At 36.9% G+C, this 24,249-nt stretch overlaps 1 protein-coding gene across 2 annotated transcripts in view; it reads right to left on the bottom strand.

Annotated features, from left to right (window-relative positions):
- sema4ba (sema domain, immunoglobulin domain (Ig), transmembrane domain (TM) and short cytoplasmic domain, (semaphorin) 4Ba) overlaps nucleotides 1-24,249 on the bottom strand; it is an 82,925-nt gene continuing 58,676 nt past the window's right edge. For both annotated transcript variants that reach the window (XM_051724625.1, XM_051724624.1), the window contains exons 6-15: nucleotides 20,344-20,455; nucleotides 19,565-19,681; nucleotides 18,860-19,017; nucleotides 13,442-13,623; nucleotides 12,786-12,936; nucleotides 11,064-11,274; nucleotides 7,825-7,940; nucleotides 7,187-7,344; nucleotides 4,717-4,805; nucleotides 1-4,434 (exon numbers count right to left, since the gene is read on the bottom strand). In XM_051724625.1, the coding sequence (XP_051580585.1) occupies nucleotides 3,659-4,434; nucleotides 4,717-4,805; nucleotides 7,187-7,344; nucleotides 7,825-7,940; nucleotides 11,064-11,274; nucleotides 12,786-12,936; nucleotides 13,442-13,623; nucleotides 18,860-19,017; nucleotides 19,565-19,681; nucleotides 20,344-20,455 (2,070 nt within the window). In that variant the 3' untranslated portion in view covers nucleotides 1-3,658. The remainder of the gene's footprint in view (nucleotides 4,435-4,716; nucleotides 4,806-7,186; nucleotides 7,345-7,824; nucleotides 7,941-11,063; nucleotides 11,275-12,785; nucleotides 12,937-13,441; nucleotides 13,624-18,859; nucleotides 19,018-19,564; nucleotides 19,682-20,343; nucleotides 20,456-24,249) is intronic.

Below are 24,249 nucleotides of genomic sequence, written 5' to 3'. Positions count from 1 at the left end.
TTTATTTTATTTAAAAAAATTAAATTAAAGTGCTTTTATGTACAATATAATAAAAACAACAAAAACAGTAGTGATGTATAATACAAAAAATACATTTCACAACAGGTTTTTTTTTTTCTTTACATTGGCAGCAAAATGTACAAATACACCTTTACATTAAAGTTTACAAGACATTAGGCCAGAGCATCTTGGTGCGCCATTATAAAGAATGTATCTGAGCATTTAAGAGTATAGCAGACTAAGTCCAACAACTTATGTCTGAGTCAATTCAGCACTGAGTCAAAGAGAGAAATGCGAATATATGATCTATATGTGACTAAATCTACCGTTTGCAGGTAGCAGCTGATGTACAGTGAATTTTTCACATTGTCTACTCTGTAAAACAGCACGCTAGTGATAAAAATCAGATGAGTTACTGAAAAGGATTAGTAAATTTACTTACAATTTAAATGATTTTGCATGACATTTTGAAAGTGATTTTCAAGCAGAGGTCAGAGAATATGTAAAACAGTTATATAATTTTTACAAATACATAATGTATTTCTTTTTTTGTGCTTTAAACATATTCAGTAAGTGTAAGTGTTCTGTGTGTGTGATAAATGTGATATTAGCGGACCTCTGTAGATATTAGCACAGTGGAGACATACCCTTGCAGTGGACTGTTGCACAGATGACCATTCAATATACAGTGGTTTGCGACTTTACAAGGAAATAGGTAATTCTACTGTGTAGTCCACCAGAGCAGACATACATGTGAGGTTTGCTTTCTGTTCACATGTGTTTGATTCACGAAAAAGGCTACACGATTACATTTGTTTTTCCACACAACCTTTGACTCACAAAATATTGCTTGGAAGCATTTATAAAAACCATCTAGCTACAGAATTGTTGATAGAACATTCATTCCCAGAACATTTCATTTAAACCTTTCCCACATTCTGTGCAAAAAAAACAAAACAAAAAAAAAGCAGCAATATGCTGCCTGTTTCATCCAATCCCAATATAACATTAAAGTGGTAGTTCACCCAAAAATGAAAATTCTCTCTTCATTTACTCATCATCATGCCATCCCAGATGTGTATGAGTTTCTTTCTTCTGCTGAATACAAACAGAGATTTTTAGAAGAATATCTCAGCTCTGTAGGTCCATACAATGCAAGTGAATTGTGGCCAGAATTTTGAAGTTCCAAAAAGCATACAAAGGCATCATACAAGCAATCCATATGACTCCATTATAGTCATATGATGACTATAAATTCTCATTCCTGCCCAGTAGGTGGCGATATGCACAATGAATGCAAATCGCCAAAAACAAAAGAAGAATGTGGAAGTGAAAGTGGAGATTTATAGTAAAAAAAGGATCTGTTTCTAACCCACACCCATCATATCTCTTCTGAAGATATGGATTTAACCCCTGGAGCCTTATGGATTACTTTTATGCTGACTTTGTGTTTTTGGATGTTCAAAATGCTGGCCACCATTTACTTGTATTGTATGGACCTACAGAGCTGAGATATTTTTCTAAAACTCTTTGTTTGAGTTCAGTAGAAGAAAGAAAGTCATACACATCTGGGATGGCATGACGGTGAGTAAATGATGAGAGAACTTTCATTTTTGGGTGAACTATCCCTTTAAAACCTTTTGAATACCTCCCCTTAAAGACACAATATAATTATACAACTTTGTGATCAAAGTCATAGTCCATCAGCAGCATCGCCAATGCACAGCTACTTTGTCAGATCATGTAAATGTCCCTCTTTCTAACATTTATGATAAATTTAAATAAGACACGTTTCAGTTGAAAGAATATTTTTTGAACACTTTCAATCAATATGTAACTACATTCACAACACAAATGTCTGCACAATCTTTGAAGATCAATAGCTATTAAATTACACACTTGGGTGGTGCAATATACAGTGCTTGTCTTTGGGATTTTTCCATGTGGTAAAACTCTTAATAGATGATACTGGAACTTAACCATACATTTTTACACGGATCCTAATGTTGATGCTATGCAATATTAACATACATATTTGTGTGTCCTGTTTCATTGTTTCCATCCTCATTGCTTCATAGCAACCAAGTACTGTAGCACCAAGTCCAATTTGAAATTAACACACTACAACTCTTTTGGCAGCTGACTAATTATAATGGACTGTTTCATGTACCTATTTGTCATTGCTCCCACCCAAACACATATGTTAGCCTGCCTTTGCCTTAAGGTGTTACAGTGAACATGGCATTTTTTCATGAAAAAAATAAAAAATAATAATCTGCTGGGTTCTCTACATTTTTCCAGAGCATAGATCTCATAACTTAGCTTAAAATGGGCATGTAAAGCCTTAACCACAAAACTGTATGCATTTGCATGCAGCGAGGACAGGAACATTTCCATTCTGTCCAAATGCAAATACATCATTAGAATTTAGAATGTTTGAGTTAACATCATGGCAACATTTATGTCTTTACTCAGAGAGAAGTACAATTTTGGGTCAAGAAAATAGAGCTCTTGACAGATCTAAAGACCAGTTTGAAAAAAAAAAAAATCATTTGGCACAACAGACGACCAATTTGGATCAGTAAACAATCTCAAGATACTTTTGGTCACTTCAATTGACTTCTATTACATAGAGGGTCTACTCTATTTTATTGGTCTGTTAACTACTGATTTTTGTTGTATATATTTTGGCGGTATAGGCATATCGAGATATCTGTCCTATAGACACTGCATTCAAATTTTGGTGTCTCATGTTCAGAACTTAGTTTTTCCTTGGATATACTCATAGTATTGCTAATGTGCCTTATTCGGAGTTCTAGAAACTGAAACCCCACTGTGGGCTCATCTATTATGGGAATGTGCCTCAATCTCACTTGCATACTTTATTTAACATGTGTATCTCTGAGAACATGTGTAGAATACTGAGAACGTGGCATCACTTATTGTACTAGGACAGCTGTGTGCTGTTAGTTAGCTCTCTACATGATGCTTCTCCGTTCAGTTTCCTCTATGTGATTTGCATAGTATGCCTGCTATGTGCTGAGGTCACAATGATATACTGCGTAAAGGTTTTTGCATATATCATCTGGCTTTTCAAAGTTCTTGATGTACCACTTAATGATTAAATGTAAGCTAATCATCTGATGTCACTATATTCAGCAGAGAATCCTAGTCGACTCTGTTATAGACTAAAGTTTGAATTTGTTTCATGTTGTTCAACTATTGCTGGTTCCATTTGCAGGACAACCAACTCTAAATGGCAGATTCAGGGAGAGATGGGAGCATGACAGTTTATTGAACCCTAAGAGCATCATATTGCTTTCAAACAGATGCCACCGGGCAATTAGGACGGACTGGGCAGGTACATGTCGGACCACTGGATCAATGTCACTCAATGCCCATCATAAGTTTACTCTAGCATAGCTACAAAGGCCTTGCGTCCCACTCGTTGCGGCTCTGAGTGCTTCACAGACTTGGCAGTGACTGAGAAATGTGAACAGATCACCAAGACAAAATGAGAGGACAAAGTGCAAAATAAAACCCAGTGATGGTATGTTTCCAGTTATTTCAGTCTGTCCCTCCCTTGGTGCTGTTCAGTCAGAGGCCACTAGTATTAACAGTCATTCCAAACCACGGCTTCACCGCCATATTTCTAGACTTAAACAATCGAGTCTTTGATCTCCGAGCCCAGTCGCACCCGAGGCCGCGGGCACGTCGGCGAGATCTCCACGTGACTCTCCTTTAAGTTCAGTGGTCTCTTCTCAGATTCGGAAAAGCTCTTACTGTTCTCTGGAGAGGAGCATTCATGGGTGGGTGTACTGCAGATGTAGTTATCATTGAGCGTCTGGTAGCCCTTGTGGTCGGACACAGAGGGCGGGATATTGTTGCCATTTAATGGAAGGCTCTCCGTATGCTTTCCAGGAATCCGTGGTTTCTTTTGTTGCATGGCACTCATTTTGTTGGGGCACTCACCTTCCTTTAACACGGACTTCATACGGTCTCGGTTCCGGTAAGCCACAAACAGAGACAGGACCACCAGGGAGAAGACAAGTAAGGCACACACCACAATCAGTTCATTCCAGTAAGTTTTGGTTTTCTGCGGTGACCATGTTTCTCCAGGTAGGATAATAGCCTCCCCCTGTGGCACTAACTGTGTCCGGGAACGTCCAATCAGGGTGGTGCTTTCGGGCTCAGCTTTAATGCAGTAATTAGCCTGAAGTTGTCGGTATCCTTCTTCTTCAGACCAACATTCATAGATTTCCTCCCTGTCCACTTGGGCAACCACCACTAGCCCCCCTCCAGGACTCGGATAGACAAATCGCTCTACGGTATTGCTGTATGCCCATCGTCTCTCGGCTAAGTTGGAACGCAGCTTACAAGGTAGAACTGTAAATGTGTTGGCTGGAATTTGTATCACTTGACATGATTGCAAACCTGTGGTTTAAATTGGGTTATTAGTAACTCATATATTAATAAAAAAATATACATCTTACATAGCGAACCACTTCAGTTACTTACACTCTATTAGAATCCATTGCTGGAGGCACTAAATAAATGTGTTTTGTCATGCCACAATGTTTTACCACAGTGCTTTCAGAATTGGCATAGCTTGATTTAGCTTCATGCACTCTATGGCACTTTGTGGTTTGATGGAAACAGGCTCTTCAATGTTCAAATGTTCAAACTGAGGTTAGATATTGCAAGACTTCTACTTACGTGGTGAAGATATTCTTGCAGAACGTGGGCTAGGCATTGCCAATTTACACATGGCAGTGTTGGCGTCATCTACATCTTGTTGCCATTGACTAGGAGGAAAAGAACAAATATAAGACTAAATGACATTTCAGTTGTAGCTAAATGTAAATTAGGGTTGGGAACCGAGAACCAGTTCTTATTCAGAATTTTGGTTCTGTAAGCAATTCTCGAACATGTATTCTTCCACCGATACAGATGGAACACAGTACTAAAATATTCTGACAGTGTTTTGCTAGCTTTGTGCACAGCTATTGATTCTACAGTGCAACCAGTGTAGTTTGATTCCCGAACGAATGACCCTTTTGGGCCGGTTATTTTAAGAGAATAAAAAATAAATATTTAGCATTTCTTATTTCCAATTATTATACGGCTTTCTAGAATACTCGATTCTGATTGATCAATGGCGCCATCTAATGGTCTGATATTTCTCCGTAACAACCGCACATCCACTCATCCGGGTACTGCGAGCCATCTTTCCTGCTTCTCGGATCACTCTGTGATCTCCACAACTGTAAGTTAATAAAGTAATTAAGCTAATAAAATAAGCTAATAAAATCATTTAAACTCAGATCAATGTCTCATGTCCATTTATTTGTTTATTTGGCAAGTAGTCTTGTAATAGGCTGAATAATGAGGAGTCAGATGGTCATTTTCACATCAACAGAACTCCGACGCAAATCGGAGATGGATTTTAGCTATTCAGTGATTTCTTTCTTCTCAAATTACATAATTTCAATGCAAATCAATATTTGATGTCCATGTATTTATTTATTTGGTTAGTAGCAATGTAATAAGTGGGATAATGTACAGTCAGCCAGTTGTTATCGAAAAATAAACCCCTTCAGGATGATACAATACCCCTGATCACCCTGTCGGGTTTTTTTGTGCGATAACAACCAGCTGACTGTACATTACCCTTCACATATTTACTCAAAGAATCGTTCATGTAACCCTTAAGGAACTAACCTTACTATTCCCATCCCTAATGTCTATGAAATAAAGACCTCAAATGTAATTTTGATCATTCGATCAATTAAAACGATCATTCCTACTCGTGATCGACTGATACCGATAATGGCCGATGCCGATATCCTGAGAGCAGGGTGGCCGATAGGCCAATTCAATGCCAATATATCACACAACTTAATATAGTAAATAAAATAAACATAAAATTGCTAAATAATGAATAAACTCTTATTTAACACTATATTTACTCAATTTCACACTAAACTTTAACTTTAATAATAATATAAAATATAAAATAATATTGTATTTTAAATGGTAGATAGCAGTTTCTTCTGATTTCTGTTTAGTCATAAAAATTTAGTAATTTAATTGCACATGAAGAAATTGTTAATATATTAGGAAGAAGGAAATAACAGTACACACAGTAGTCCAGCAACCACGGATGGCATGTCCACGTTAGCAATCGCATTTTCTCAAAAACACAGAATCAAATCAATTGTACATACAGTACATAGTGAAAAAGACATTTAGCGCACGTGAAGCGCTATTACTTTGAAGTTGCACTCACGCGCTTGTGCAGATCGAGCGCGAGCAGCAATCTCCTGACAGTTTAAACGGCCTGGATCGCCTGTTTGGATTGTCACGGAGTGACCATCATGATTTGTGAATCAGAGGAACTTTTGATCCTGATCCTGAAGTTTTGATTCTGGCTGATAGAATATGCGCTTCAGAGAAATATATTAGATAAGTGCTTGACGGGAAGAAATTTTCATGAGGATTGTGAATTACATCTGTTTAAACAAGATATCGGCACATTTGCAGATTGTATATAATAGAAGTTTTATTGATATTTGCCTTTTATCATTAGAAAAGAAAGTTAAAACTGGGAACAGGGAACTGTTGAGGAGAGAATGAAACATGCGAGCACTTTAACATTATGAGCTCGAATGCGTCTGCCGCGGCTCTGATATGCGGACCATTTAAATGACACTGTGTTGCACACTGGTCTATTATTGTAGTAACACGATGCACGAAACAACAAAACGAACCATGACTGGTTGTTTACATGTCTCAGTCATTTCACATGCAAGCAGGCGATTCTCAGCGCCCTCAAGAAACAAATCGGCCAAATGGGAAATGTTATCAGCCAATGCCGATAAGTAAAAAAAATCTGGATATTGGCCAATTTATCAGCCTTTGTGATATGTTGGTCGACCACTAATTCCTACCAATGTTTTACCAGTATAAATCATTGTCAATTGCGTTGTTGTCTATGTAAGTGTACTCTAGTTCTAGCACTGATTTGAAGTGCACGCATGATTTTAGTATGTGAATGTTAGAAATAGACTGTAACATTGCAGTATGCTTTTCTGGATACAGATTTAAAATTGTTAGTATACTGTACTTGTTGGCTTGTAATTGTAACTGTTGTGGATGGGTTGTACAGTAAGTGAAACATACAAACCCCTTGGGTGGAGCATGTCTGAAATTTGAACACTGCTTCCCTGTCCAGACACAGTAAGGATCTCTAGACAGCACACACTCTTCACAGCTTTGGTAGTTGGAGCAGTTGGCTAAAGGAATTTCAACCAAACCAGAATAGCTGGACACAAACAACAGTCCCTGTTGGAAATGAAAACACAACAGAAATGAGGAAGGCCACTCCAAAGGACAACCACTATCTACAGAACTATGACGCATACTATGTAGACAGATGCAAGTATACATACTGTAAATGCTAATAGGTGATAATTGCACTGACAGAGGCAATTAGACATTTTCAAATAGTTCTTATGGTGTAAGTCTAAACATATGAGCTGTACAATGCCCCATGTCAGCAGCCTGAGTTACACACAGCTGAAGTATAAAGTGAGTGGTGTGTAGACAGAGCAAACTGTGTTTGTCTCCCATCTGCTCACAGTTCCCCAGAGAGGAAACAAGGATTTAATTATTTCAGTTAGCATATAGTCTTTTCTATGTCTCATTCTCAATGGCTGAAGGGGTCCCTTTTCTGGCCATAATGGCATTTCACCAAGACACATTTTCTCCAGTGTGCATAACAAGGACAAAAAGGTAGATGAATTTAAGAGGACAATGAAGTACCTTCTCATTGTCCAGTTCAATGTGTTGTATGGGCTGAGGCTCAGGGAAAACCTCCAGCTCCTCAATGATGTGCATCTTGTTCTTAACGTTGATGGCTTTGTGAATTCTGCTGTCATCTGAAACGTAACATGAATAACATGAGATGTTGTATTCAAGATCCTGGACCATTTTATTACCAGATAGGAAAACATCAATGTCTGCATTGATCTGTCAAGTGTCTTGGAAGTTATAGCGATAAGTAGAAAGAGTTTTGCGCTGCATTATCGCGTTCAGTTGCTTGGAGCTGGAATCTTATCACACTGTGTCTGGTAAAGGGCACTGGGTGCATAGAAGTGCACAAGATCTGTTTTAAGGGTGTGAAAAAACCAGGGGCAGTTTGAAATATAACAGAAATAGAGTTAATTCGATTTCCGAAAAGCACACCTGGAATGTGTCTAAAATTCTCATTGGCCAATGTATGCCTCCGTCAGAGTGTTTTGCAGCAAAAGTTCACAATTTCTCTTTCGAAATTTTTCTTTTGGACACATGCCAGAGTATCACTTTCACAAACTGTTGTGTTTTTCCTCTTCATCCTTGTGATGCACAATCCTCTTTGAAATCAATGGATTCCAACATTCTCTGACATAGCGACTTAAAACTATGTGAAGATTCAAAAATGATTTGAAGCTGCAACAAAACAAGATGGCATCAGTAGCAAGTAACTTTTTCAACTGGATTAGCACAACAAGGGATTAGGGCTGTCAAATTAAAATTAGAATTTCGAATATTTTTCGAATTTAAGAAAAAATAAATAAAAAAAGGAAAAACTGTGTATTCTAATTTTGGATTTGTGCCAAGCACTGATGATGATCTAAAATCATCTAAAAAACAGCGCTCCTGCACGAGACGCTGAAGAAACAAAAACAAAAGGAAACAAAGACGTTCGTCTAGCGTGCGTTTACACAGAAAAACAAATTGATGGTTGCAAAAGCGTTCGGTGTGAACAGCCCCTTACAGTTGGTGGAGGTTTTTGGCCTTTGCATCTTGCTCTCTTATAAGCATTTCTTAGATTAAGTAATGAGTTGTTTAAATGTTTTGTCAGGAAAGATGTTCAACTTGGAAATGTGTGTGTCGAGATTCTCGCATTCGGTTCCAGTCTGTTGTGTTCCGTCTGTTTGAACAGCCTCTGGCCTGGGCTCATAGTCTGAGCCGCTTCACCACCGAGTTCAGCCGAATACCACTGCTATCTGTTAATATTGCTACTCTACATACAGCTGTACTGAATAAAATCAATGTGGTATTTCGCTTCTTATTATGAAGAGTCTGGAGTAGTATACTGTGGCATCAGTAAGTGTAACACCATGTGAACTGTCTAGTGAAGCCCCCTCTCATATTTCTTTTGACTTAACATTTGAAAATATGGACCGGCTAAAACTTTTTATTTATTTATTTTATGCACATGAGTTGAAAATGGATGCTCTTTTTTAACAGCCAGGAATGTTATTTTCAGCAATATAATGGTGCTGTATGGTTTATGTATTTAATGCGCCCTCTTGTGGACTAAGGAAATAACGTCAATTTAAAAAAATCAGCTGACTATAAAATTCGAACTTAGTTTCTCTGCCCAGTTGACAGCCCTACAAGGGATATTTGTTATTTAGCAGATTTCTTTCCACTATGTGCGAAATCTGTTGAAATCAGTCCAGGTTTTCCTGGTTTTACAGAAAAAAGAGTAAAAAAAACCCAAAGGCTTATTTAAGGGCTAAATCTGTAGATACACACCTTCTCCAGTATCTAAGGCAAAGGAAAACATCCTGTAGCATTAGATAAACGTTTGATTTAAAAAAAAAAAAAAAAAAAAACATTCCTGGACTTAAAAGGATAGTTCACCAAAAAATGAAAATGTTCTCATCTATACTCACCCTTATGCCATCCCAGATGTGTGACTTTCTTTCTTCTGCAGAGTACAGACAAAGATTTTTAGAAGAATATTTCAGCTCTGTAGATCTTTACAATGCAAGTGAATGGTAGCCAGAACTTTGAAGGTCCATAAAGCATATAAAGGCAGCATAAAAGTAATCCATATGACTCCAGTGGTTAAATCCATATCTTCAAAAGAAATATGATCGGTGTGGGTGAGAAACAGATCAATATTTAAGTCCTTTTTACTATAAACTCTCCTTCCTGCCCAGTAAGTGGCGATATGCAAAACGAATGCAAATTGCCAAAAACAAAAGAAGAAGAAGAATATGGAAGTGAAAGTGGAGATTTATGTAAAAAAAATTACTTAAATATTGTTTTATCACCCACACCTATTGTATAATATCGCTTGTGAAGATATAGATTTAAACACTGGATTCATATGGATTGCTTTTATGCTGCCTTTATGTGCTTTTGGACCTTCAAAATTCTGGTCCTCTTTCAGTTGCATTGAATGGACCTACAGAGCTGAGATATTTTTCTAAAAATCTTCGTTTGTGTTCAGCAGAAGAAAGAAAGTCATACACATCTGGGATGGCATAAAGGCGAGTAAATGATGAGAGAATTTTCATTTTTGGGTGAACTATCCCTTTAACACACACCACACACATTATGTAATGGATGCGTTACTCCACCTCCAATAATACTGATGAGCAACAGAACAGCAAACTGTGAAAGTGACCATTACAGAATAAAACTATCCTTTTAAATTCCCTTGTAGTGCAGGTACTTGCTTGGGACAGGAATCAGAAAGCCTCTAATGCAAGAATGCTTTAAAATCATTTTTATTCCATTTTTTAATATGATTAGGTGCTAAACAAAATGGCAAATCTGATCCTGACCTGGTACACTTTCTCTGATACTGGGGACAAATGTATTAGCTCAAGCCTAGTCTAGATTTACAGGTGATTAGTCTGATTTCAGCCTGTACTGAGACTCCCAAACTTAACCTACAAGTTACAAGTCTTACAGTAATATGTTTAAATGGATAGTTCACCAAAAATAAAAATTCTGTTATCATTTACTCACCAACTCATGGTGTTCCAAACCTGTATGCTTTTTCTTTTCTTCGTAGAATTCAAACGAGAATGTTAAACTAGGTCACCATTCACTTGCACTGCATCTTTTTTTTTTTTCTCCATACACTGAAAGTAGTGATTGAGGCTAAAATTCTACCTAACACCTCCTTTGGTGTTCCACGCAAGAAAGAAAGTCACATGGGTTGGACACAACATGAGGGTGAGTAAATGGTTACAGAATTTGTGGCTTTTTGCCCTCACCTGTGCCGATGAAGAGCACATCGTAGATCTTATGGAGAGCCTGGACCCGGTGGACAGCAAGCTGTGTGTAGCGCACATTACGTTTGAGCATCAGAGGCTGGCTGCGAATCACGCTATCCATGAGGAAGTGGTCCTTCACGAAGTTCAGCACTTTATCAGGCATGTGCAGGGAAGAGGAGATCCTTTGGGCACGGGCAGCATTGGTGATGCACTGCAGGAAATAGAGATGGAAAAACAGGGTTGATTTCAGGACATGCAGACACTTCATAAAACATTGCAAACCTCTAGCACTCTTTTCCTCAGGCTAATCATAAGATGGCCATCCAACCATGTAATGTATAGGAATGTGATATCTGGTGAGCAGCAGGCTGAGTACCCTGACATTAAAGGGATATTTCACCCAAAAATGAAAATTCTCTCATCATTTACTCACTTTCATGCCATCCCAGATGTGTATGACTTTCTTCTGCTGAACGCAAACAAAGATTTTTAGAAGAATATCTCAGCTCTGTTGGTTCTTTTAATGCAAGTGAATGGTTGCCAGACCTTTGAAGCTCCAAAAATCACATAAAGGCAGCATAAAAGTAATCCATACAACTCCAGTGGTTTAATATATGTCTACTGAAGCGATGAAATCACTTTGGGTGAGAAACAGATAATTATTTATATTCTTTTTTTACTATAAATCTCTACTGTCACTTTCACTTTCAGAAACCTACAGAGCTGAGATATTCTTCTAAAAATATTTGTTTGTGTTCAGAGATGGCATGACAGTGAGTAAATGATGAGAGAAGTTTCGTTTTTTGGGGGAACTATCCCTTTAATGCAAATTTCAACACAAACACCTTTGTTCAGCCAGACTGGAACTGATACAGAGGTCTCACACTCGGATGAACTGAATACATGGTCACTCTGTCTGAGGATGAAATTTGGCTGCTAGAAATTGCATTTGAAGTTCTAAAAGGCAACCAATCACAAACAAGATGTTCTTAAGTACTCAGCAAATGTCATTGTTCCTTTTTACCTTTTTTGTAGGCATTATGGATTTGCAGTGACACAGCTAAAGCACAACAGAAAAGTTTTTTTTAATTGATTGTTCACCCAAAAATTATACATTCTGTCATAATTTATTCTAGCTGATGTTGTTCCAAAACCTATTTCCTGGACACTCTTTTGCATATATATAAAATGACAAAAAAATAACCCATAAAAGTATCTTAAAAGCCATTCGATGCATTGCATCAGGTTTGACATCAAACGGTATTGGTTCACACTTGTCTCATGACCAACCATCATTGATTAAACCTGAGTTGATGTGAAGATTTTCAGTGAATAATGACTTATTCGTCACGCAAATCTATCGTATAGTTTCAGAAGACTTATGCATAAAGCACATGAGTTGTATGGACAACTTTTATGATGCTTTCTTGACATTTTGGAGCTTGACAGACCCAGTCCCCATTCACTTTGATTAAATGGAAAAGTAGCTAGGTGGCTAAAATATTCTTAAAAGATTCGTCTTTTGTTTTCTATGGAAAAAAGTAATATGGGTTTGGAATAACAAGAGGGTGAGTAAATGATGACAGAATTTTCCTTTTTGGGTGAACAACAGTATTCCTTTAACAGCTTGTATTTGCAGAGTGATTTGACTTTAGTAAGTCTACAAAGTAAAATCGACTGAACATGTTTTAAAAATGGCTAACAGAGGACAGTGAAACGTACGGCTCCAGGTCTTGGTTCTGGTACTGGGTGGTTGTAGGTGTACCACTGCTGTGTCTCACGATTAACTTCCCGGTAACGGCCATTAAACGCCTCTTCAACCTGGTCCATGGTGAACGCACATACAGCTGAACTCCCTGAAGCACCTTTGTACCTGCACACACAAACACAACATTTATTTACAATCTGTTTACAAAACAGACTGTACATTACAATAGCAGCCTATTGGACTCACACCTGTACTGTACAGTAGCTCACAAAAATCTAAATGCACACAAAATGCAACATCTTGCTTCTTCTCATTTAGCCTCAGACATAACAGGTATGTAGGTGAGCACAAGAGGGAGGCTATTTTGAGCCACTGCACTCTTGCTGTCATCTCCTGCCTGTTCTCTGTTTTTTTGCCCCTGTTTCAACCCATGTTAATACACTCAATAAATACACATAACTCCCACACCATGTATGGCAAAAGGAGCACAATCTGACTGATTTCCAGGTATAGATCAATAGCAGCATTATAGGAACTGGGAGCAAACTAAATTTCCTCATTTTGAAAGGTGTAAGTTTAAAGAGAAACACAAACAAAGCCACAACTCTATGTATTGTATTGCATATAAACAAAATGTATTTTCTGGTAATATAGCATAATAATATGTTACCACTGAGAGGTGAAGACTCCATAAAACACAGTATTTTTCCAGTCTTCTTTGCTGGGGGTCAGAACAAACATGTCCTGGATGATGTTGAAGGGAAAGCCGTCATCAGGAAGCGAACACAGGAGCTGGGCTTTCAGAAAGGTTGTCCATTTCTTCTGAAGAACCCTCTCTCCACCTTTATCACCCTGTGAGATAACCACAAAAAAGGAGATATCAGTTCAGTTAAGTGTGGAGGATGTGCATAGATTTGTTTTCAACATTTCTGACCACAAGGGGGATCTAGAACCCTCAGTTGCCATCAAGAAATTCAACTCAATGAAACAACAATTCAATGGATATTATCAAGATAATGATGTCTGCAGTCAAATATGGGGGAAAAGCAATGGAACAATTATTAGATAATCAAATACATGCTGTCCTGTGATATATGCATGTCTGATCTGGGGACAGTTTCTCGTTGCCTAAGTGTTGAAGTTATAGTGTTTATGAGAAAGATCAAGATGTAGAACTGGACAATGACCAGTTCCAAAGGACCACTGCTTCTATCACATGTTGTGCATTAGGACTAAGTTTAACAGTATGTTTTTCTCATTGGGGCCCTGGGGGCTTAGTTTTTAACTTTGGTCCTTTATAGTTCCCTTTAAACAAAACAGACAGGATAATTCAAGGGCCAATTCAATGTCTATCAAAAAAAACAAAAAAAAAACAACATGGTCAGTTATGATAATTATCCCTTTAGTGGAGCTACATTGTGGATTTGTTTTGCTTTTCAACATAAATAACATAACAAAATGAATAAGAGAAGGAAAAAAGGGAAAATCTGTTGTGTAATATTTTGTGTATACAAGTCTAAATCTTAATTCATTACAGCTCAGAGTGGTGCAAATAGGCTGCATTTTGGTGTGAAAAACAAGCTATTACAAAAAAGGGAAACCTATCATTTTTAGCATAGTAAATTACAGAATATGCATGCAACTGACCACTTTTTGAAATTACATGAAAGAATGAAGAAAATTAGACTTTCCCATATTATATTATCTGATGAGCAACATACAGTATATACATTGCCTTCTCACTAGATATGAGCTTGTTTTTTTTTTCTTCATATTTACATAAATAAGGACTTGTCCATCCTTTCTTTAAAAAACAGCAAAATGGAGGTTACAGTGAGGCACTTACAATGGAAGTTAATGGGGCCAATGTTTGAAGGGTTTGAAGACAGAAATGTGAAGCTTATGATTTTATAAAAGCACTTGCATTAATTATTCTGTTAAAACTCATGAATTATTTGAGCTAAGTTGTTTGTTTCATCATTTTTAAAGTCCTTTTAGGGTTTTTTGACAATACATTGTCATGGCAACAAAGTTGTAAAATTGGCTATAACTTCAATAATCCAGAAATGGTTAGTAAGTGATTTTATCACACTAAAACTGAGATTTTTGCTGTAAAAATTAGCTTTTGTGGTAATCGACATTATGTCACAAATGCTGTGGATTGAGCTTAACTTGTATTAAACCCACAGTGAATGAATCACACTATGAATCAACTAAATATTTTTGTTTTCCAGGGCAACTTTGCATTATTCCCTCATTTGAGCAGAACCTTCACACCAGACCAAACAAATGGACAGAGAGATAAAATCTAAAACAAGAAAAGAAAGAAAAGTTTAGGCAGAGAGCAAGGCAGAGAAACAGACAGATATGAACTACAAATGGACCGGATTGTCAGCCAGAGTTGTGTAAAACAGAGATCCCAAAAGAACTGATTTATTCATCCATCTCAACTGCTTCTCCAAAGAAAATGAGCTTTCCTCTGATTATAATATTATTGTAATCCAGCACTCTGGACAACGCCTTCTTCTAACAGCAGGACACCAACAACACATTCCAATAAAATCTTTTAAAGGGAACGCCCACACGTCATTGAACAGCAGTGCCAAAGAGTTGAAGCTTTGTGAACCAGCTGAAGGTTGAGTTACACTATAATTCAGGCATCTTAAAACTGAAACACCAAGACCATAAACCCTCTTTCTATACAGCAACATACACAATTGTACAGCTAATAAACTAATTATACTGCCCTAGTGTCACAAGATAAAGTGTCACGTCAATCACTGGCTTTAGTTTCTGAAATTATTTCACTTGGGTCACTGTGATTTTGCCAATTGTTTCAGGATCAACATCTTTTCTTGGTCCAGGAACAATATTTATGTCAGAAAAGATAATCCTAACCCTAACTATGAGCCCTAACCTTTTTCCAGTCTCTAAAATCTGATTGGTTGACAGAAAAGTTTTCTAGGACTAACAAGGATATTTATGCAGGAACATGTCCAACCAAATCAGTCACACTGATCATTTACCATTCATTTCAGATTGGAAATCAAAGGATTACAGCACATGAACAGTCTTTTTTGGTTTTGGATGTCTTTTGCTCATCGTCAGATTAAGTGGAAATGATATAGTACAGTTTCAAATCCAAACCCAGGGCCCTATTCTGAACAATATATCTTAAAAACAATAAGAAATATAGTTCAGAGTTTAAATCTGTTCTTGTAGCTCAACTGGTGCATACACTGCAAGTCAATGAAAAAGTGTCCACCAAATACATAAATTCAAATGCATGATATGAATCACAGTTTCCACTTTAATTTTCCACTGTCATCACTTTAAAAGTGTACCAATACTATCACTGGACTTATAACATAGAGTGAAGATGGAGTTTAGGTAGGATTTAGAAGGGGAGAAACCAAAATTTAGAGAGAGCAGTGGAATTTAAATCATTCTTTGACTTCAAAAGCTGGACAAGAAAGCAAATTAATTTTGCAGACACTGCACTCTGCTCATGCACCGTTCAAAACAGGCAGGGTCAGTGCTGACGGGACTCTGTTAAGATTCAGATCACTCCTTGTGCACAAATGCACCACTGCTTAAACCTCTTTGAGACAAACAGTGAAGCAAAGGAATTTAAATTTCAGAAAAATAAAAAATGTGATAGAAAAGGACTCGAGCATTGGCTCGTGAGCTTGGCTTTGTTCCGTTTCATCACACAGAATGTACAACAATTAAGCCTGCTAATGGGCTTATGCAGGAGTCATTACATTTGTTTACTATATGAGAGGAGATAAGGTACCATACCGAGAAAATGCGGCTTACAGACATAATCATTGCATTCCCTTTCTAATGGCTGGGTTCCAGTGAAACTGGCAAGAGGAATATGGGGCATTCTAAAAAGGGAACCTGGGATAATGTTTAAGGTACTGGAAGCAAATAAGCAGGCCATCCTCCCCTGGCATGCCAGCCATTTAACTGTCAGAAGGTATTTCATGCAGCTTTTGTGAAAATCCATATTACAAGCCAGGCAGTCAGAAGAGCATGAACCTTCAATGAGATGTAAGCAAAATCTCTTTCTTTACTTCCTGCCACTTGGTGAATTGGAAGACAGCAGCCATTAGTTAATTATTGTGAGTAAAGCTGGTTTTAAAAGCCAAATTGATTGAGCCCCACTGCAATCAGTGAAGGTTTCTATTCATCTCTGTCATCTTTCAAATGAGTTTAAAATACTGAGAGTAATGTGTGTGTGTGTGTGTGTGTGTGTGTGTGTGTGTGTGTGTGTGTGTGTGTAGTAGGGTTGTCACAATACCAAAATTTCAGTAGTCAGTACCAGTAAAATTTCACATTTCTCGATACCTATTTCGATGCCACAAAAAATAGGTAATATGTTATTGAACACACTCTTTTAGCCTATTTAATAAAGTTAAATGTATCAATGTAAATAATACATTAAAACAATTTCCTGTTTCCTTGAAGTGTTTCTCAATGAAATAAACATTGCTTCAAGTATTGACTTGGTACCAAAGTACCTGTACTTTTGACATCCCTAGTGTGGTGTGCATTTTCAGCTGCCTTCTATACGAGAGTTGAATGCTAATATTTGCTGAGCAGTGATAAGATTTGGACCTGGACCAAGAAAAGGGAGAGCTCTACACTGATGGAATGCATCTTTGTAACACAAACCTCCAAATCTCTCTGAAAAGCAGTGGACCTCTTTCGCATATGTTGGCAGCGAGACACATGAAACGCTCATACATCCACATTTGTGCAATATCAAAAACATGCACAAACATGATATTTACACAGATGTACAGGCTTCTTTAAGGAATAGACACATTTTTTAAATTCTGTCATTATTTACTCACCGTTATGTTGTTACAAACCTCAACACTGTTATTTTTTCCATAGAAAACATTTTTTTTTTATTATCTTCTCACACACACACACACACACAAAAAAAAGAAGAAAAAAACACATACATACAGTACTGTGCAAAAGTCTTAGGCACATAAGATGCTTCACAAAAACATTTGTCTTAAGATGGTTATTTATATTTTCAGCTTTAGTGTGTCAGTAGGAAATATACATTTTAGACTCCCAAACATTTCTTTTGCAAATAGAATAGAATAGAAGAACAGGGAGCCCTGCAACATATGGCATGGTCTCCACCGAGCCCACCACTGAATACTGAGTCAGTCTAGGATTACAAGAAGAGACTGAAGTAATTGAGACAGCCGAAATAGATAGAAGAACTGTGGCAATTTCTCCAAGAAGTTTGGAACATCCTATCTGCCAACAACCAAGAAAACTGTATCCAGGTGTACCTAGGAGAGTTGGTGCTGTTTTGAAGGCAGAGGTGGTCACACCAAATATTGATTTAGCTTTTTTATGTTTACTGGACTTTGTATGATGGTAATTGATAAATGAAAACTATTTATGGCATTATTTTTGAAGACATCCTCACTATGCAACATTTTTCCCAAGTGCCTAAAAATTTTGCACAGTACTGTATGTACTCGTACATAAAGTAGTACATATGATTTGTGTGCTACAGTATATTTCTAGTTTTCTGAAGCCACTCAATAGCTTTTTGTGAGGAACAGACCGAAATTTATGTCACTGATGACCTTCCCCTCCAGTGAGCTCTTAACTTGAGAATCATTGCGGACCGAATCCGAACTGTGAGTCGGATCCGTCCGATTCATGAACAAACCGGTCAGTCCATGAATTAAAGACTACATTTATGGTGCTTTTTTGTCCTTTTAGGAGCTTAACAGATGTGGTCCCTATGAACTGTTGTTGCATTGAATAGAGCTGCATGAAGATTCTTCCAAAAATTCTCCTTATATGCTCCACTGTAAAACAATATCATAGAGGCTTAAGACTACATGAGGGTGAGTAAATACAGAATGTTCAATTTTGGGTGAACTGCTCCTTTAATTCAGTTCTGATCGATTCCTTTTCACTGCATTGTGGGGAATTCATAAATTGTGTGCATACATGTAGTGTGTGGTTTATCGCTGTAGGGGGAATGGCCCTCATCCAACCCCCTTCCACATACACATGCTGTTTTTACTGAAGCGTCCCTCACCTTACAGATGCGAGCGATGCGTGACACAATGGTATTGTCAAAGAAATCAAACTCCTTTCCCGCTTCACTGAAGAAGAAGTAAATCTTATCATCATCGCCCACTGCATTGCCTTTGGGCAAACTCTCCTGAATGTAGGCTGATCCCACAAAAGCCGGGTCTAAAGGGAATAATAAAAACAAGTGTCAATCCAAGCCATGGAACATACACTCAGATAGCAGAGTTTATAAGTAATGTGGAATTTATGTCTGCTCTACACTAAAGAAAAAAGCTTAAATATAGCCACTGGTCTACTTGATAACACTTTCATATGACAATTTTTATTATATTAGTAATAATTACTGATACTGCATAATGAAATACCCTTGGCAATGTTTTTTTTTTTTCTCTCCCCTTTTTCTTTTTCCACTCGGATTGAGGCGAGTCACTATGCCACCACAAGGACTTAGAGCGCATTGGGAATTAGGCATTCCAAATTGGGGAGAAAATGGGAGAAAAATGTAATTAATAAATAAATAAAAATAAAGTACTATTTAATAAAGTGATTAGAGTATGACTGTGTAAACTGTTGCTACATTGATTTGTTTTGTACTCTGTAGTCTTGTTTTACATAAATAATTGTCTCTCAGTTGTAACTCAGTTTAGAGAAGATGAACATACTAAGAGCTGGAGGGTAGTGGATAGAAGCAGAATATTATGGCTCTTACCATGAAGCCAGTTCAGTGAGTTTTCAGTTTTTAAGGCTGTGCCCTGGCCAAGGCTTTTGTAAATGATGGGTTCATTTCCTTGAAAGTTACTGACTGTGCCGGCATACAGCTCACCATCTGAAAATCAATCATTGTTTCAAATAACAAACATTAACCATGCAAATCAAGCAAAAAGTTGGCAACACAGTGGTTCTTACTGTAACTAAGGTCTGCTCTGGTAGGGTCTTGGACAACACGGAAAAAACAATGATAAATGCACATAATAAAATGCAACAAACTATAAAATTGAGCATAGTTAAGATAGCAAAATAAATAGCCTTATCAACGCTTCCCATATCTTTTGTAACCGACATCAAAGGTCCATTCAAACTCAGGGTATTTTGGCACAAATTCATCTAACACTTGTAAGAAGCTGGACAAATTAGGCAGATGTATGCACATGGACAGATGACATGACCTCATCCTCAAAAGTGTTTATTCCATGTGTCAGGCTGGTAAATCACACTTGTGCTGTTGATATACATTTGCTAAATTAGTTTTTATATTCAGCCTATGTCATGTTTATAATTTTGCCTGTTGTTGGGCCTATGTAGTTCATCACATTAATAAATAAAAGGACATTTTGGCTTAATTTTGTATGCTCAACAATTTTGTTATTGTGTTGGATCGCCACTCAATGTCTGATGTCAAATATACAGTACTGTATGTCCTGAAGCAAACCCAGTTGAGAACCACTGGGCTACACCACATTTACTTCCAATGCTTTTTGTAGCACATACCTGCCATTATAGCGGTAGACTTGTATTCAGGGTTGAATGGGCAACGGCTTCGACCATCTTCTGTGACTATCTCTCCCGTTTCACTTTGCACCAGGGAAAAATCTGATGTATTCTGAAGAGAAACAACAACACAGAGATGTTCTTGTAAAGACAGCATGTCTATTGTCTTAAATGTCCTGACAGCTTGTTGGATGTGTAGATCTAAACACAGACCTTATGTGGCAAAGCAGAACTTCATGTTACTGAGATAAGCCGGGACAGATAGTAAGAACAGGGGAGCACATTCAAAGCAAAAGGGATGGTTATGTGTACACTGGACTGTGTGTGGGACAAGGACACTGATAAAAAGATGTTTAGAGGGAGTCGGCTGGATGCACTCTGATTCATTCAAGTCTCATTGCTTATGTCTTTATAGGGGCAGAAAGGTAAAACTAAGCTAAAAACAGTGGTTAAACAAACTGAAATGAAATGGTAATCAACAAAAATAATTGTTTTCGTAGTTACATTAAACTTTGTTGTTATTATGACAATCAGCACACAGCTTGCTTCCTGACGAGAATCAACAAGTGGCAGACATTGATTGAGTTGATGCATTGTTTCCTGCGATTGTGATTCCTGTATAAATACAGATTATTTTAGATGTAAATCAAAACTCAGGAAATGTTTTATTGGTTTTATCAATTAATTGCTTAACTATAATTCCTAAAACTACATGTATAACTGAGACTAAAATATGTAAACAACGAAAGAGAAATACGTCCATAAAATAAAAGCAAAACTGTAATTAAAGTGATGGTTTATCAAAAACAAAAAAAAATATTTTGTGTTCCATGAAAGAAAAAGGTCATACAGGTTTGGATCAACATGAGGGTGCGTAAGCAGACTTTTAACCCTTTAAGCTCGGATGAAAAAAAAAAATTGTCAAATTATTAACAACTACAGTTTTGACCAACAAAAATAGATATAATTTCAAAGCTTAGAAGCTCTACTTTCCACTGCATGCAGGCATTATGACCAAAATTGAACAAGTGCTTTGAAATTTGCAGACAAATCAGAAGTGTTCTGTTTTGATAATTTATATATAAAAAAATTGCACTGTACATATTATTGCAATCAGTAAAAACATCAAACTGATCAAATAGCCATGTGTCATATGTTGTTGGAAAGCTTTCAAAGAGTAGAATACAATCAGCCTATTTGTTTCACTCACAGACAAAAATATAGCAAGTAATACCTAAGTATATGTCTTTTCCAATTATGTTGCTTATATGCCGCATTTTCACTTATAACTTCACGAAAAATAAATGGAACATAAAATATCACATACCTTACTTAGAGGAGGTGATTATCTTTTAAACGAGCCCACACACAAGTTAATCAAATGCATAGATCAATAGATAATCCACATGAAGCACAATGTTACATAAGGCTACCAGGAGATGGCGCTAAGTACATGACACAGACTCGATGCAGACTCATGGTGTCAAAAGGCATTCATTCTGTGAAATCTCATTACTAAAATCATGTTTCCATGCTATGCATACTTTTAGTCATTGTTGTGTTTGCATGTGTAATTAGTTCTTATGTACAATTATTATGTTTTTTTTTTTTTTTTTTGCTGTTTGGAGAGGCTTTTGGACTCATGGAGAGATTTTTGGACATTATGATAAATTGCTTTTGTAATGCTATAACTTTTGATTGCTTTGTTGTATCAACACAACATTTTTCTCAGATACAGTTGACATGATTGTGAACAAAACAAAAGCAGTTTTTCGGAGCTGCCTTTTTTTACACCCAGAGATATAAAATGTAAAATAAGAAGAAAAAAAAGAAGAAAAAAAAATTATTCTTTTTATTTTATTTTTTATTTTTCAGCAGTTTCTTAGGCTGAGAGTCTCAGAATGTATCATAATCTATATCATTAAAACAAATTCTTTATAGTGATACCAAACACCTGACCCTCCTTGATTTTTTTTTGTTTTTGTTTTTTTGTCGAGTCATAAGCCTATAATTATGGGTATGCCATTGAAACAGGATATCTTTAAAAAGTCCTTCAGAGCATAAAGGGTTAAGAGGACAGGGCAGGATTTTTTTTTTCTGAAATAGTTTTGCATGCCCTCGCAATAAGTTTTGTGTTCCCTTGCAATAGTTGTGTTCCCTCGTAATAAGTTTTGTGTGCCCTCGCAATACTTTTGCATTCCCTCGTAATAAATTGACCATGGTTTTACTACAGTAACCATATTTTAACCATGCTATTCGAAGTGAAACTATAGGAAAACGAAAACTATGATAATATAAATCATTATTTTGTGGTTATTATGGTTTTACTATACAATACTGTAGTTTAACTATATTTTACTATAGTAATATTGTAGACTGTAGTAACCATAGTTTATGGCGGAAATAATTTTTCTATAGTAATATTGTAGTAAACATGACTTTTGTAGGCTAACCATGTTCTGTTTTTGCTTTTTGGCAGAAACCATGGTTTTACTATAGTAATATTGTATTAACTATGAAAAGTAAGTTAATTAACCATGTTTTTTTTTTTTTTTTTTTTTTTTTTTGGCAGAAGCCATGGTTTTAATACATGTATCCATATAGTACAACCCGTTCAATCCAATTTTGACGCTTGTGCAGAAGCCGTCGGCGTCTGCGTGATGACGACAATGGTGCCCCCTGGCATCTCTCATTGACGCTAAGAAACCCCATTGTTTTCAATGAGAAAACTTTATCGTTAGTTATCAATCTTTGAATATTATTTTATGCGTTTAACCTGAATGTTTTATTATACTTATAAATACGTTAGTGTGATATTACATACAATCATATATAATATTTGAGATCCCCTAACCCAGCCCCATTTCTAAACCTAACCGATAATCAACAATATAAAACATGAAAGAGACACTTTGATATACATAATTTGATATACATTACACTATTTATAGATATTTTTAAGCACCCAGCCGCACATTTATGCCTAAACCTGACCAGTTTTCAACAATAGATAAGACGTAACAAACAGATAAAGTACAGTCATGATCATTTATTTTAAAAAATGCACTATAATAATATTCCAAACCATACGATGGCATTGTGTGAATAGTAGAGTGAAACTGTAGGTTTTAATTGGTAAAAATATTCCCCCACCATGAAGGCATCCTGATCCTGTGTCATCCTGATTCTACCGGCACGTCTCATTAAAAAAATACATGTACATCCGAACTTGAGGTCGTTTTTATCGGTCACAAGACATGTGAGTGCCAATGGCATAATCGCTGACATCAAACCTGTGTCATTACGCTTGAGGCGGCAATTTTTGAATGTATTATAATGAAACTTGTGCAGGATGTGTTACGGTGGACGCCGGAGGAACATGATCGGTGACTAAAAACCTACATTTATGTTTGTTCTTCACATGATTGTAAGACTCGGAATACACCCGGAAACGGGTCACTTCAGCAGTGCAGGATGTGTACAGACAGATTAAATAGACAAATAAACAACAGATTATATATTAACCACTGTAAATAAACCTTGCTGATTTCAAATTAAATGAAAATCATTCCCCCAACATAAGTCACGATGACAAAATTGTACCCCAACCTATAATTAAACAATGCTAAAGTTCTAATGCCCATCGCATCAGTCAGTTGTCGTCAAAAAGGTCTGTCGTTGAAAAGAACGCACTTGCCAGATGCGTTACAAACTGAAGCCAGAGGGCGCTTTTGCCGTCTGTGATTGACACGCTGGGCTCTTACACAAGCATCAGTCTTTTACGCCTTGGGAGTGAGAACATGTTGCATAGTAACCATGGTTGTATTATAGATTGACCTTGGTAATTCTTGTGGTTACTGTGGTTTTGCTAAAAATAACATGGTATTTGTAGTAAAAACTTTATGT

This window comes from Myxocyprinus asiaticus, chromosome 18 (genome assembly GCF_019703515.2).
Source record: "Myxocyprinus asiaticus isolate MX2 ecotype Aquarium Trade chromosome 18, UBuf_Myxa_2, whole genome shotgun sequence".
Taxonomy (NCBI): domain Eukaryota; kingdom Metazoa; phylum Chordata; class Actinopteri; order Cypriniformes; family Catostomidae; genus Myxocyprinus; species Myxocyprinus asiaticus.
The sequence above is the reverse complement of the archived record's forward strand: the minus strand, read 5'-3'. Positions and strand labels throughout refer to the sequence as shown.